The 15,237-nt window shown below is 47.4% G+C and overlaps 1 protein-coding gene across 1 annotated transcript in view; it reads right to left on the minus strand.

Moving 5' to 3' along the window:
* SHOC1 (shortage in chiasmata 1) overlaps nucleotides 1-15,237 on the minus strand; it is a 124,447-nt gene that overhangs the window by 4,832 nt on the left and 104,378 nt on the right. Inside the window, exons 29-32 of the mRNA XM_065550578.1 lie at nucleotides 12,411-12,641; nucleotides 12,102-12,320; nucleotides 10,019-10,094; nucleotides 1,441-1,815 (exon numbers count right to left, since the gene is read on the minus strand). Coding sequence (XP_065406650.1) covers nucleotides 1,441-1,815; nucleotides 10,019-10,094; nucleotides 12,102-12,320; nucleotides 12,411-12,641 — 901 coding nt within the window. The remainder of the gene's footprint in view (nucleotides 1-1,440; nucleotides 1,816-10,018; nucleotides 10,095-12,101; nucleotides 12,321-12,410; nucleotides 12,642-15,237) is intronic.

Raw genomic sequence — 15,237 nt, forward strand, 5'->3', positions numbered from 1 at the left:
CTAAGACTGGAAAGGACCTCAAGAGGTTATCTAGTCTAGTCCCCTGCATTCCTGGCAGGACTAGGTATTATCTAGACCATCCCTGACAGGTGTTTGTCTAACCTGCTCTTAAAAATCTCCAGTGATGGAGATTCCACAACGTCCCTAGTCAATTTCTTCCAGTCCTTAACCACCCTGACAGTTAGGAAGTTTTCCCTAATGTCCAACCTAAACCGCCCTTGCTGCAATTTAAGCCCATTGCTTCTTGTACTATCCTCAGAGGTTAAGAAGGACAATTTTTCTCTCTCCTCCTTGTAACAACCTTTTATGTACTTGAATATGTCCCCTCTCAGTCTTCTCCTTTCCAGACTAAACAAACGGATTAAACAAAGATTGACTGAACTTCAATCTTCCCTCATAGGTCATGTTTTCTAGACCTTTAATCATTTTTGTTGCTCTTCTCTGGACTTTCTCCAATTTGTCCACATCTTTTCTGAAATGTGGTGCCCAGAACTGGACACAATACTCCAGTTGAGGCCTAATCAGCGCGGAGTAGAGCGAAAAATTACTTCTCGTGTCTTGCTTACAACACTCCTGCTAATGCATCCCAGAATGATGTTCGCTTTTTTTGCAACAGTGTTACACTGTTGATTCATATTTAGCTTATGGTCCACTATGATCCCCAAATCCCTTTCTGCAGTACTCCTTCCTAGGCAGTCATTTCCCATTTTATATGTGTGCAACTGATTGTTCCTTCCTAAGTGGAGTACTTTGCATTTGTCCTTATTGAATTTCATCCTGTTTACTTCAGACCATTTCTCCAGTTTGTCCAGATCATTTTAAATTTTAATCCTATCCTCCAAAGCACTTGCAATCCTTCCCAGCTTGGTATCGTCCGCAAACTTTATAAGTGTACTCTCTATGCCATTATCTAAACCATTGATGAAGATATTGAACAGAACTGGACCTAAAACTGATCCCTGCGGAACCCCATTTGTTATGCCCTTCCAGCATGATTGTGAACCACTGATAAATATTCTCTGGGAATGGCTTTCCAACTAGTTATGCACCCACCTTATAGTAGCTCCATCTAGGTTGCATTTTCCTAGTTTGTTTATGAGAAGGTCATTCGAGACAGTATCAAAAGTTTTACTAAAGTCAAGATATACCTCGTCTACTGCTTCCCCCCTATCCACAGGGCTTGTTACCCTGTCAAAGAAAGCTATCAGGTTGATTTGACATGATTTGTTATTGACAAATCCATACTGACTGTTACTTATCACCTTATTATCTTCTAGATGTTTGTAAACTGATTGATTAATTATTTGCTCCATTATCTTTCTGGTACAGAAGTTAAGATGATAGGTCTGTAATTCCCTGGGTTGTCCTTATTTCCCTTTTTATAGATTGGCACTATATTCTCTGCTTCATATTTGTTCTTATTCCCTTAACTTCACTGACCCTCTGACTGCGGCAGTTCCTCTTGTTTGGTTCTATTATTCTCTTGCACATAACACAGTAAGTTTTCGATCACAAACACTGCATCAATTATGGCACCAGGAGGACCTTGAATCTCTAATCTTGCTTTTCCACCAACCACTTCTTCCAATATGGATACACCGAAACGCTGGAGATGAGAAAGTTCTGCATGCTCTCTTTTGCTAAGGTTAAAAATGTGATTGTTTTCTATAACGAGAAGGTGACTTTCCTGGACTTGCATTATGTCTTCAATCCATATTTTTGCTGCTTCCAGTTTTTCATAGCAGTTGCCAATAAGTTCAATGGCTGGTCCATTTTTTGTATTCTGTATTTCAGCTTGTCTGTCGGAGCGTGACCCTGTAAGAAGTACAGTTTATACAAGTGCAATCGGTAGACTGAAAAGTTCACAAGTGCGGTTACAAATCTCTATATGCAGCCTTCAGACTCTGCAGCAGAAGGAATCTTACTGCCCTTCTGGTACGTTCAGAATGGGGATATTACGACAGGCACTAAGGGGTAGATTTTTAAAGATACAAATGGCAGTTGGGCATCTAAGTCTCATTAACTTTCAATTCTGCATTTCAAATTTCCCCGTAAGGGCCTAATTCTCATTGATTTAAGTGGGACCAGGATTTGCCCCTAGTAATAATTAATAAATACAGTTTCAGTCCAGATGTATAAACATCATTCTATTTTGAAGTCAAATTAAATGATAGTTGTTCTTTGATCCATTAAAAAAAGTGTTCATTTTCATGTTTCCCCACATTCCTCTAATGGGTGGTTTAAGCAGAAGTTGCTATTTCAGGAGATACTGGAGATAATAAAATTAAATATTTACACAGACTGAAAATGTTCATGTTGCTTTTAAGTCTCTAGTGAGGACCGTTTTTGTGTTAAGAGAATACACTGTAGTTCTAGGGGGAAATGAAGGAGAGGACACTGTCCTACTTACAAAGAAGCCCTTTTATTAAATTCCTGTTGGTGTTTGGCTCTGGATAAATGAAGTACCTTTTGCATTTTAACTACATCTGTGTTCTCCCTGTTATTTTTTTAAATAGGATGTAAATCAGTGCTAAAATCAATGTGTTTCACTCACACTGGCTTCGGATTAGCTAGCTAGAATATGTTTTAAATGACAACAATCTCAGCTTGATATAAAGAGTCCACTGATGGAAATGGTAATGGGCTGGAGTGCTGCCCACAATAATTTGAACATAGGAGACACAAGGCAAATACAATTCCCCTGCCTTCAAGGAGGGAAGGAATGTCACCCATGACACCATCCTCACCTTCCTTGAACTGAAATTCTACCCTTTGGCGCCAGGGGTCCAATCACATGAAGTACTTTGTGCCATCAACTCCCACTGATTGCAGTTGGTAGCGATGGCCCTAACCAAAGGTTGAACAAAACTGTACTGCTAAATTAAAGTGTAACTAAAGACAGGGCACACTGCCTTCTGCAGGTGCAGGTTTTTACTGTGTTAATTAAATGTATACAACAAGCTCTGGAATGCTGTAGTAGCTAAAATGCACTCAGCCAGGGTCCCCCAAAGTTTAATTTTTTTTTTAAAGTCAGGTGCACTAAACTTCTGGGCCTGGTTCTAGGAAAACTGAGAAAAACAACAACAACGTTCATGTTCATCACCACCAGGCTGAATAGGGACAGCTGTGTTCATGTCCTCTCAGCAGCTGGCCTCTGATAAAGCTGTGTATTATAACCTAGCCAGGTTTTCTCTCAAATCAACTAATGATGATGATTTTCACAGGGACCCCTTTCAGATTCATTAGAAACCACAACACAGGGAACAATTCAGCCCTGGATTATGTCTGCTTCCAACAGCATAACCCAGAGATATGTGCAGCAGGGGACACCTTCCCTCCCGCCCTCAGAGGTGGGGTGTCGCAGGGGGTGAATCAAGCCCCACCACACCTAACAAAGGGTTCTGTTGGTCTTTCTCTTGATTTGAAATGTTTAAAGTTTATTTTTGTTCACTGGATCAGTGACAATTAACTAGGCTGAGGAGAGAACTGGTTAGATAATTTCATGGCCACTAACTAGACTTGTAGCCAGTATACACAAGGGTGATTAAACCTTGTGCTTCAGGGTCAGAAAGGAACTCCTCTTGCCCCAGAAAAGGCACTGCACAATTATTGGAGCCCAGAAGGGTCATCTTCCTCTGAAGCATCAACTACCCAAAGATTGGTAAGGGGAGCAAGGACCTGAGCCTGGTATGACAAATCCTGTTTGCATACGCTGGAAAAAAGGTGCCAAAGCACGACAGTTAGAACCTCCTATGTCAACAATTTATCATGCCCATTAGCTCCTTAAATAGGAGGAACTGGGATGAAGATGATTGATTAGAGAGAATAATCGATAAAAGACGGTTACTCACCGTTGTAACTGTTGTTCTTCGAGATGTGTTGCTCATATCCATTCCATTAGGTGTGTGCGCGCCGCGTGCACGATCGTCGGAAGATTTTTACCCTAGCAACACCGGCGGGTCGGCTGTGGAGCCCCCTAGAGTGGCGCCTTCATGGCGCTGAATATATACCCCAGCCGACCCGGCGCCCCCTCAGTTCCTTCTTGCCGGCTACTCCGACAGTGGGGACGGGGGGCGGGTTTGGAATGGATATGAGCAACACATCTCGAAGAACAACAGTTACAACGGTGAGTAACCGTCTTTTCTTCTTCGAGTGCTTGCTCATATCCATTCCATTAGGTGACTCCCAAGCCCAACTTAGGTGGTGGGGTCGGAGTGAGACATTGCTGTGTGCAAAACCGCTGATCCGAAGGCAGCATCGTCCCTGGACTGCTGCACTAGTGCATAGTGTTCTGTAAACGTGTGGACTGAGGACCAAACCGCAGCTCTACAAATGTCCTGGATCGGAACTTGCGCCAGGAAAGCCGTCGAGGAAGCGTGGGCCCTCGTGGAGTGAGCGGTGAGGTGTGGTGCTGAGACACCTGCCAAGTCGTAGCAAGTCCGGATGCAAGACGTAATCCAGGAGGACAGGCGTTGTGAGGAGACCGGTGAGCCTTTCATTCGGTCGGCCACTGCAACGAAGAGTTGCGTCGTCTTTCTAAAGTGCCTTGTGCGGTCAATATAGAAGGCCAGGGCCCTGCGTACGTCCAGAGAATGCAAACGTTGATCCTGGCGAGTAGCATGTGGTTTAGGGTGAAAGACCGGGAGAAATATATCCTGGTTGATATGAAAAGGAGAAACCACCTTAGGGAGAAAGGCAGGATGTGGACGAAGCTGCACTTTATCCTTATGGAAAACCGTGTAAGGGGGCTCGGATGTAAGCGCCCTGAGTTCAGAAACGCGCCTTGCTGAGGTGATGGCTACGAGGAAGGCTGTCTTCCAGGATAGGTACAGAAGTGAACAGGTGGCCAGTGGCTCGAATGGAGGACCTGTGAGCTTGGAGAGAACCAGGTTGAGGTCCCACGTCGGAACGGGCTGACGTTGTTGTGGGTACATCCGGTCTAAGCCCTTGAGGAATCTAACGACCATCGGGTTAGAGAATACCGAAGACGCGAGTTCCCCTGGGTGAAAGGCCGATATAGCGGCCAGGTGAACTCTAATTGAAGATATCGCCAACCCCTGCTGTTTTAGGGAGAGGAGATATTCCAAAATGAGAGGAATGGGTGCCTGCAACGGGGACGTGGCTCGTTGTTCGCACCAACAGGAGAACCGCTTCCACTTGGCCAAGTATGTGGTCCGTGTTGAGGGCTTCCTACTGCTCAGCAGAATCTGTTGGACAGAGTGCGAGCACTGCTGCTCTGCCTGGGTGAACCATGGAGCAGCCACGCCGTGAGGTGGAGTGATTGCAGGCCGGGGTGACGCAGGCGGCCGTGGTCCCGAGAGATGAGATCCGGGCATAATGGAAGCGGGATCGGTGTCTGAACCGAGAGCTCCAACAGCGTGGTGTACCAATGTTGTCTCGGCCACGCTGGGGCGATCAGAATCACCTGTGCCTGGTCTCTGCGCAATTTGAGCAGTACCTTGTGGACCAGAGGAAACGGAGGGAAGGCATAAAACAGGTGGTCTTTCCAGGAAAGGAGAAACGCATCCGAGAGGGAGCCCGGAGCTCGACCTTGCAGGGAGCAGAACACGTGGCACTTCCTGTTGTCTCGAGATGCAAACAGGTCTATCTGGGGAAACCCCCACTTCTGGAAAACGGAATGTATGATGTCCGGACGGATAGACCACTCGTGCGTTTGAAAGGACCTGCTGAGTCGGTCCGCCAGAGTGTTCTGGACTCCAGGGAGGAACGATGCCGTGAGATGGATTGAGTGGGCGATGCAGAAGTCCCACAGGCGAATGGCCTCTTGGCATAGAATTGACGAACGTGCTCCTCCTTGCTTGTTGATGTAAAACATGGCAGTGGTGTTGTCGATGAGAACTAACACACAGCGGCCACGTAGGAGATTGAGAAATGCCTGGCACGCCAGGCGCACCGCCATCAGTTCCCGAACATTGATGTGCAGGGCTATCTGGGTTGCAGTCCACAGGCCCTGGGTATGGTGTTCGTTGAGATGGGCGCCCCAACCCAGGGATGAAGCGTCTGTGACCAGGTGCAGAGAGGGTTGTGGGGCGTGAAAAGGCATCCCCTCGCAAACCACCTTGTGGTCTAGCCACCATGTGAGGGAGGTCAGGACCGAGTTCGGGACCGTGACCACCATGTTCAGGCTGTCCCGATGTGGGCGGTATATTGATGACACCCAGGTCTGGAGTGGGCGAAGCCGAAGTCTGGCATGCCTGGTTACGTACGTGCAGGAAGCTATGTGACCCAGCAGGGTAAGGCACGACCTCACCGTGGTAGTTGGGAAGGCCTTGAGTCCTTGAATGAGGCTCGTGATGGTGCAAAAGCGATTGTCTGGCAGGAAGGCTTGTGCACGTCTGGAGTCTAGAACCGCGCCGATGAATTCCATTCTCTGGGTAGGTTCTAGAGTGGATTTGTCCTTGTTGAGTAGGATACCCAACTTGTTGAATGTGTGCACTATTATGTGGACGTGATCTCGAACTTGTTCTTTGGTGCGACCGCGTACCAGCCAGTCGTCTAGGTACGGGAACACCTGTTTCCCTTGCCGACGAAGGTACGCTGCCACGACAGCCATACATTTCGTGAACACCCTTGGGGCCGAGGATAGGCCGAAGGGAAGGACTGCAAATTGGTAGTGCACCTTGCTTACCACGAACCGCAGGAAGCGTCTGTGAGGCGGGTAAATTGCTATGTGAAAGTATGCATCTTTCATGTCGAGGGCGGCGAACCAGTCTCCAGGATCGAGGGAAGGGATAATGGTCCCCAAAGGGGCCATGCGGAACTTCAACTTTACTACGAATTTGTTGAGTCCGCGCAAGTCCAAGATGGGTCGCAGACCTCCTTTGGACTTGGGAATGAGGAAGTGACGGGAATAGAATCCCCTGCCCCTTAACTCCACTGGAACCTCCTCTATGGCCCCGATAGTAAGGAGCGCGGAAACTTCCTGTATAAGAAGTTGCTCGTGAGAAGGGTCCCTGAAGAGGGACGGGGAAGGGGGGGAGGAGGGGGGAATTGAGGAAAACTGGATAGCGTATCCCCTGTCCACAGTGCGAAGGACCCAACGGTCCGAAGTTATAAGGGACCAGGCATGGTGGAAATGGGAAAGGCGATCCCGAAAGGATGGGGCTGGATCCTGTGGGATGACTGGGGCGCCGTCCTCGACCGCACCTTCAAAAGTTCTGCCTGGGGCCTGAAGGTGGTCTAGGTGGCCCCTGGTTCTGACCAGGTTGAGGGCCGGTCCACCTTCTTCTACCACCTCGCCCTCACCTCCGGGTCGAGTCCTGTCTCTGACGAGGCGGGGGGGGGGTAGAAGCGCTGAGGCTGCGGTCTAAATGGCCTGCGCTGAGGGCCCACAACATGCATCCCCAAGGAACGCATGATCGTCCTGGAGTCCTTGAGGCTCTGCAGGCGAGAGTCCGTCTTTTCTGAAAACAACCCTTGTCCTTCAAAGGGCAGATCCTGCAGGGTTTGCTGCAGTTCCTGAGGCAGACCCGAAACCTGGAGCCAGGAGGTCCTCCGCATAGCGATACCTGAGGCCAGGGTTCTCGCAGCAGAGTCAGCTATGTCTAAGGAGGCCTGTAAGGAGGTCCGAGCCACCTTCTTACCCTCCTCCACCAGGGCTCCAAACTCCTCCCTGGACTCTTGGGGAACCAACTCCTTGAACTTCCCCATAGAGTTCCAGGAGTTAAAGCTATAGCGGCTCAAGAGCGCCTGTTGATTAGCCGCTCTAAGTTGCAGCCCTCCGGCTGAGTAAACTTTACGGCCGAATAAATCGAGGCGTTTAGCCTCCTTCGATTTGGGCGCTGCGGCCTGCTGACCGTGGCGCTCCCTTGCGTTCACTGATGCCACCACCAGTGAACACGGCTGGGGGTGGGTATACAAGTACCCGTAGTCTTTAGACGGGACAAAGTATTTCCTTTCCACCCCTCTCGCTGTGGGTGGGATAGAGGCAGGAGTCTGCCATATCGTAGATACATTGGCTTGTATCGTGTGGATCAGGGGTAACGCCACCCTCGATGGGGCATCCGCTCCGAGGATATTCACGATGGGGTCGTGCACCTCCACTATCTCCTCCGCCTGCAGGTCCATATTACGGGCCATCCTACGCAGAAGATCTTGGTGAGCCCGAAGATCTATTGGAGGTGGACCTGTGCACGATGTGCCCGCCACTGCCTCATCCGGAGAGGAAGAGGAAGATGCCTCCGGTGGAACAGGATCCAAGGGAGGGTCCTGGTCTCCCTGCTCCTGGGCCGGAGCATCACCTGCGCTTGAGTCCAGGGCGTCAGGTGGTGCGGACACGGAAGCCGAGACGTAGAGCGGTGCCGCGAAGAAGATCTTGGCCGCGAGTACGACCGGTGCCGAGGTGATATTCGGTGCCGGGACTGCGAGCGGCGTGGGGACCTGCTTCGGGACCTGGATCGGTGCCGAGGTTCCAGCCCTTGCGATGGAGGGCGCATCAAGGCAGGTTTCCCCTTCGACTGGACCGGGCGAGGCAACGGTGCCGTCGGTGCCGGTGGTTGAGGCGGTGCCGGCTCCGTGAGAGCTATTAAGTCTCTCGCCGCCGCGAAGGTCTCTGGCGTCGACGGGAGGCACTGTATCACCGCCGGCCTCGGTGGAGACGCCGTCTGCACCGGACTCAACGGCCTCGGCGCCGGAGTCGACGGTGCTGGAGGCACCTGTTTCCGGTGCTCCACCGGCGTACGCGGCTCTACCCCCGGCACTGGGGGAGCCAGCGTCTTCGGCACGGAGGTCCCCGTCTTATGGGCTTTCTTATGCCCTGGGGATAATGACCGGCGCCGAGGCACTTGCTGTGCTTGCGGTGCCGACGAGGTCCGGTGCCGGGAAGGCTCATCTGACGCCACTCGCGTGGTCGTCATGGCCGGTGCCGCCGGGGCACTGCGCACCGAGGCGCTAGGTGCCGGGGCCTGACTTGTAGATGGAGCGTCCGGACTAAGTGCCGCCTCCATCAGGAGTTGCCGGAGCCGAAAGTCCCGCTCCTTCTTGGTCCTTGGTCTGAAGGCCTTACAGATCTTGCACTTATCTGTTTGGTGGGACTCTCCCAGGCACTTCAGACAGGAGTCGTGCGGGTCGCTCGTGGGCATAGGCTTAGCGCAGGAGGCGCACAGCTTGAAGCCGGGAGCGTTGGGCATGAGCCCGGCCCCGCGGCCGGGGGAGAAAGGGGGAGACGACCCCCTTAATCCCCTGAACTATTATAACAACTTTTAAAAACTATTGAACTATTTAACTATAAACGCTAGGACTATAACTATAACTATAACTGCGAATAACGAACTAAGCTAGGGAGAGTGGAGAACAGCTAAGCAGCGCTCCACAGTTCCAACGACCGTCAGGGGCGGTAAGAAGGAACTGAGGGGGCGCCGGGTCGGCTGGGGTATATATTCAGCGCCATGAAGGCGCCACTCTAGGGGGCTCCACAGCCGACCCGCCGGTGTTGCTAGGGTAAAAATCTTCCGACGATCGTGCACGCGGCGCGCACACACCTAATGGAATGGATATGAGCAAGCACTCGAAGAAGAACTGATAGTTTAGCTTCTTCCAGTCTGTATTCAATTAAGAAATCCTCCTTTTGAGCTACCAAACCCTAAGATCAGTTCTATTCTCAGCACTCACACATAACTCCTGATAACATCAGGGTGAATGACATGGGTCTTTCAAGGGGCAAAAGACTGCAAAGTGTCTGAAGAATTGAATAGTTAGCTCAACAGTTACATTTTTGTTTACATGAATGAGAATCTGATAAAAGTCAAAAGCGGTCTATCAGAACACTAAAACAAGTTTTGCAAAACACAACTTTAAAAGGAGGTAACACATTTTCCCCATTATACCCAAACCAGTCTTGTATTTTTCTCCCTCTTATCACCCAGTTTGACACGCAATGAAACTGAATAAAAAATTAAATGCAGAGCTCCTGTGTGATGATTTCACCCCCAGATAATAGATATTTATTAGGAGAATGTAATTTTCAGAACCTTATTCACCCTTTGTACTTCTTACTTACCCAAATCATCAGTTTTGTGGCATTCCATGTCTTCTATCAGCTTGTTTTTTGCTGACTCAAACTTGGTTTGGAAAGCCTTGAAAAAGAAAGATTTAGAATCAGTTCACAACCAACTATATATCAAACCACTAACAAATGAAACGCGTTGGTCTCTCCAGATTTCTGTTAGGGAAGCAATTTTAGTCAGTCTTCTTTCACACAGGGCCCGATGCTGGTTTCCTGTGCCAAGCCTGGTTCCAGGGTTTTGTACAGGGACATGGGTGGCCTCCTCTCCAATTCCATTTGCAGGTAGTATGTGGGGAACTCAGGCAGCAGGCTATGGCAGCTATTTCAGCTCATGGGCAGGAGTAGAAGCTGCCCACTGCTCTCTTTTGCTTGTGGTTTGATGCTGGTGGATCCATGCTGTGCATAGATGCACTGACTATCCCCCTACTTAACTCAAAAAGAAGAACAGGAGGACTTGTGGCACCTTTAGAGACTACTTAACTCACAGTCACAAAGCTCCTCTCCATAGCCTCATGTGGAAAGCCACTGAGGTGCACTGCTCTGTGCTGTGCAGTAGGTTTGGGCTTCCTGCAGATTGGCATCCCTGAGCAGTGAAAATACAACATTCATGGTATTTTTAGCCTTGAAGGCCGGTGGCGGGGAGAGGACAGGCTTTGGCACATTAGTGAAACAACTGGCAGTGTGAGCGTGTGGTCCAAGGGAACACAGAGACAAATGACAACCAAATATAATTTGTCAGAGTTCTGGCATATGGAAAAATGATAAAAATCATCTTCAGACAATACCAAGCAAAGTACATTGTAAATTAATACTACATTAGAAAATAAAAGATTTTACACTGAACTATACTAACTAAAAAGGTGAAGAAACTGCACAGCAGGTCTACAGCATAGATGAACAAAAGTAAATTAATTAAACTTGGAAATTCTTATTGTAAATACTTCTAAAACTGAGGGGCAACTTCAGAGTTTACATGCAAGGTGCTGTAAGTTACATGTCAATAAGGGGTTTAAGTTGGTTTATTTGAACCTAGGAGTCAAAATTGATGTAACCTACATATCAATGGCATGGAAGAGATGGTGTATCAGGAAAAGCAACTAACAGGAAGGAGGAAGAAGTCAGGAGTGGCTACACCTTTTTTCTGTTCTTCAGCATGTAAGTTACACTCAGACTCCCTTATGCCCAGTACTGATACCACATTACACTTCACATCTGAATTTGGTCCTGAGTACGATTCAATTGTCCATGATAGCCTTTCAGAACAGAAGCAAGAGAATAATGTTGCCTTTTTGCCAGTCCACACTCTATTGCTCTGTATGTTACTTTTGCTACAGTATACAGGCTCACTCCTCACCTGCTGAAGTCAGTGGGAGTTTTGGGTTCAATGAGAACAGGATCAAATCTTATATTTTTATAATATATGGATACCTAAAACAGCCATATATAAATCACCTGGTCCAAATTCTCTGCTGGCATAAACTGATACAGTTCCATTGAAATCACCAACAGAGAATTTGACCTCCTGTCTACAGCCTTTTCTAGCATGGAAGGCCAAGCCCTTTGTGACAATACATTGGTACGGGAGATGATGTGACAGAATTTGCTAAATGTATTTCCTGTGGCATAACTTCAGTAGAAAGTCCGCACTAAGTGGGGAGCAGCACCTTCACTGTATACTCCCTACCAGCCCCAAGACATACACAGGGCCGGCTCCAGGGTTTTGGCCACCCCAACCAGCCAAAAAAAAAAAAAAAAAGAAAAAAAAGCCACGATCGCGATCTGCGGCGGCAATTCAGCAGAAGGTCTTTCGCTCCGAGCGGGAGTGAGGGATCGTCCGCCGAATTGCCGCCGAATAGCTGGACCTGCCGCCCCTCTCCGGAGTGGCCACCCCAAGCACCTGCTTGCCAAGCTGGTGCCTGAAGCTGGCCCTGGACACACACTAGAGGCTTGCTATCCATTTTTACAAATGTTATGTCTAGTTTGGTATATGAAGTACTTTAGCTTGTAGCAATACACAGAAACTTTCTTCATGGATATTGTGGGTTCTTCTACTTATAGTTAATGCTAGATGTTTTACCTTATAGACATAACTGTCATTTGGATGGATCACAAAATACACATCTGTCTTCTTCCAAGGATGTTCCTTTGCAAAGCTTAAAACTTCATCAATCATAATATCTGCCACTTCATCATTTGGCAAATTTAACACTCCAGTCCCAATTGCAGGGAAGGAAATTGAGGGAAGCTGATACTCCTGAATCTTAAGCAAACATCTTGACATTACAGTTTTTAGTCCCTGCAGAAAAAAAAAAGGAGAGTTTTTAGACCTCACTTTACTTTTTGACCTGAAAAAGAGAAGTGAAAATCCACTGTAGCTGAACGTCACCTTGCGTGAATCACTGCTGCTTTGTGAGGACCATACTACGTGGAGCACAGACTTGCAGGCAAGATTGTATCCTTTTGTCAATATGAATTTCTCACAATATGGAGGAAGTTTTTGTAACTCAAACAGAAATTCCTTCTGAAGACATAGGCCTGCTTTTTCCAGAATTGCTCTTGAAAGGTTTCCTCTTGAGAGATCATCATTCATGACCACAGAATTAACAATGACTGCAGTCTGGAAGAAAAGAACACAAGCTCTCAGTATATTTTATTTCAGTTAAATGCATATTTTACCTGCACTGCAGTCAGATCCCCACTTCAAATGTACCTGTGCAGCTGGTGAAGTTTTTCCTTATTAAAAACCCCACCCCACCCTGACACTTCCCCTTTTTAAGGTACATCTTCACTGCATGCTTCTTTCGGCAGCGGGTAGAACACATATCAGCATTACCCTCTTTTCCTCCCCCCCGCCCATAACTAGCAGTGTAGCTGGTGAGGCATGTAGAGTACAAAACATAGTTGAAGGGTGTGGATATGTACACAAGTACATCCCTTACACGCTTTCTACTCACCCAAGCTGTGCCTCCCCATCTACACTGGTATTTTTAGCTGCTGAAGCTTTTCCCCTCTGTCTCCACTTGCCAGAGCCTTTCGTTGACAGGAGTAGCTACACACCGCAGCAAGCGGTGGATACAACAGGCTTTTCGGTGTGGTGCACGGCTACACATAGCCTACATGCCACTGACAATGGTGCGTAGTGTAGATGTAGCCTTAGAGTAGTAAGCACTGCCAGTCACACTAATAGTCCTCACCATCTTGTGTACTCAGGAGGAATTGCAAAATTATGGCTGCCTTCTGTGCAGGAGCACTATGGGAGGATGGAAATCCATGAGATTTCTCCTTCTGCCCATCACGTACTCCCTAGGGCTGCTGTAATTTGGAACTGAATTTGTGAAATGCAAAACTTTTGCTTATGGTATTTTGACCACAGAAATAATGAGTCGAACTTTAGCTTGATTGTTTAAGAGTAATTAAAAATACAAGACTCTGAGCTATACCCATTCAGTTCCTCAGAAGGAATATAACTTTTTATAGTCAGTTGACAGAATTTCTCCCCCATCGACCGAAGGTCATAATTGCTGCCCTTTATTTCCACATCTATAAAAACAAACTTCGTAAGGAGTCAAGATGTTTCTTTAACACACAAAGTATGGAACATTCTGTAAAATACAGGATTTGTTAGAAACAGACTATCATTAAAGCTGTGATGCAGCTTCCAATCTATTCACCCTTTCTGGTTTGCCCATAACTAGGATTGCCATGTTTTACCAGATTTTCCAGTTATAATAAGTGAAATAAGTTTATTTAAATCACATGCTGGTGTTTGTCTAACTTGCTCTTAAAAATCTCCAATGATGGAGATTCCACAACTTCCCTAGGCAATGTATTCCAGTGCTTAACCACTCTAACAGTTAGGAAATTCCTAAGTTTTTCCTAATGCCCAACCTAAACCCCCTTTGCTGCAATTTAAGCCCATTGCTTTTTGTCCTACTCTTAAAGGTTAAGAAGAACAATTCTTCTCCCTCCTCCTTGTAACAACCTTTTATGTACTTGAAAACTGTTATCATGTCCCCTCTCAGTCTTCTCTTTTCCAGACTAAACAAACCCAATTTTTGCAATCTTCCCTTACCGGTCATGTTTTCTAGACCTTTAATCATTTTAGTTACTCTTCTCTGGACTTTCTCCAATTTGTCCACATCTTTCCTGAAATGTGGTGTACAGAACAGGACATAATGTTCCAGTTGAGGCCTAATCAGTGCAGAGTAGAACAGAATAATTACTTCTCGTGTCTTGCTTACAACACTCCTGCCTGATGTGATAGGAGCTAGGAGAGTAAACTTCTAGGGGATACATGAAAAAAAGTTAACTATTAAAATATTACATTAAAAAAGTAAAAGTTAATGCCCTGGTTCTAATGGGGGACTTCAATCACCCTGACCTCTGCTGGGAGAGCAATACAGCGGTGCACAGACAATCCAGAAAGTTTTTGGAGAGTGTTGGGGACAACTTCCTGGTACAACTACTGGAGGAATCAACCAGGGGCCATTCTCCTCTTGACCTGCTGCTTACAAACAGGGAAGAATTGGTAGGGGAAGTAGAAGTGGGTGGCAACCTGGGCAGCAGTGACCATGAGATGGTTGAGTTCAGAATCCTCACAAAAGGAAGAAAGGAGAGTAGCTAATATGAGAGGGAAAGGAGTCCAGGAAAGCTGGCTGTATTTTAAAGAAGCCTTATTGAGGGCACAGGAACAAACCATCCCGATGTGCAGAAAGAATAGCAAATATGGCAGGTAACCAGCTTGGCTTAACAATGAAATCTTCGGTGAGCTTAAACACAAAAAGGAAGCTTACAAGAAGTGGAAACTTGGTCAGATGACTAGGGAGGAGTATAAAAATATTGCTTGAGCATGCATGTGTGTAATCAGGAAGGCCAAAACACAACTGGAGTTGCAGCTAGCAAAGTGGGTAACAAGAAGGGTTTCTACAGGTATGTTGGCAACAAGAAAAAGGTCAGGGAAAGTGTGTGACCCTTAATGAATGGGGGAGGCAACCTAGTGACAGATGATGTGGAAAAAGCTGAAGTACTCAATGCTTTTTTTGCCTCGGTCTTCACAGACAAGGTGAGCTCCACACTGCTGTCCTGGGCAACACAGTATGGGGAGGAGGTGAGCAGCCCTCAGCGGTGAAAGAACAGGTTAAGGACTATTTAGAAAAACTGAACATGCACAAGTCCATGGGTCCAGATCTAATGCATCCGAGGGTGCTGAGGGA

The sequence above is a fragment of the Chrysemys picta genome, chromosome 6 (assembly GCF_011386835.1).
Source record: "Chrysemys picta bellii isolate R12L10 chromosome 6, ASM1138683v2, whole genome shotgun sequence".
NCBI classification, from domain to species: Eukaryota; Metazoa; Chordata; order Testudines; family Emydidae; genus Chrysemys; species Chrysemys picta.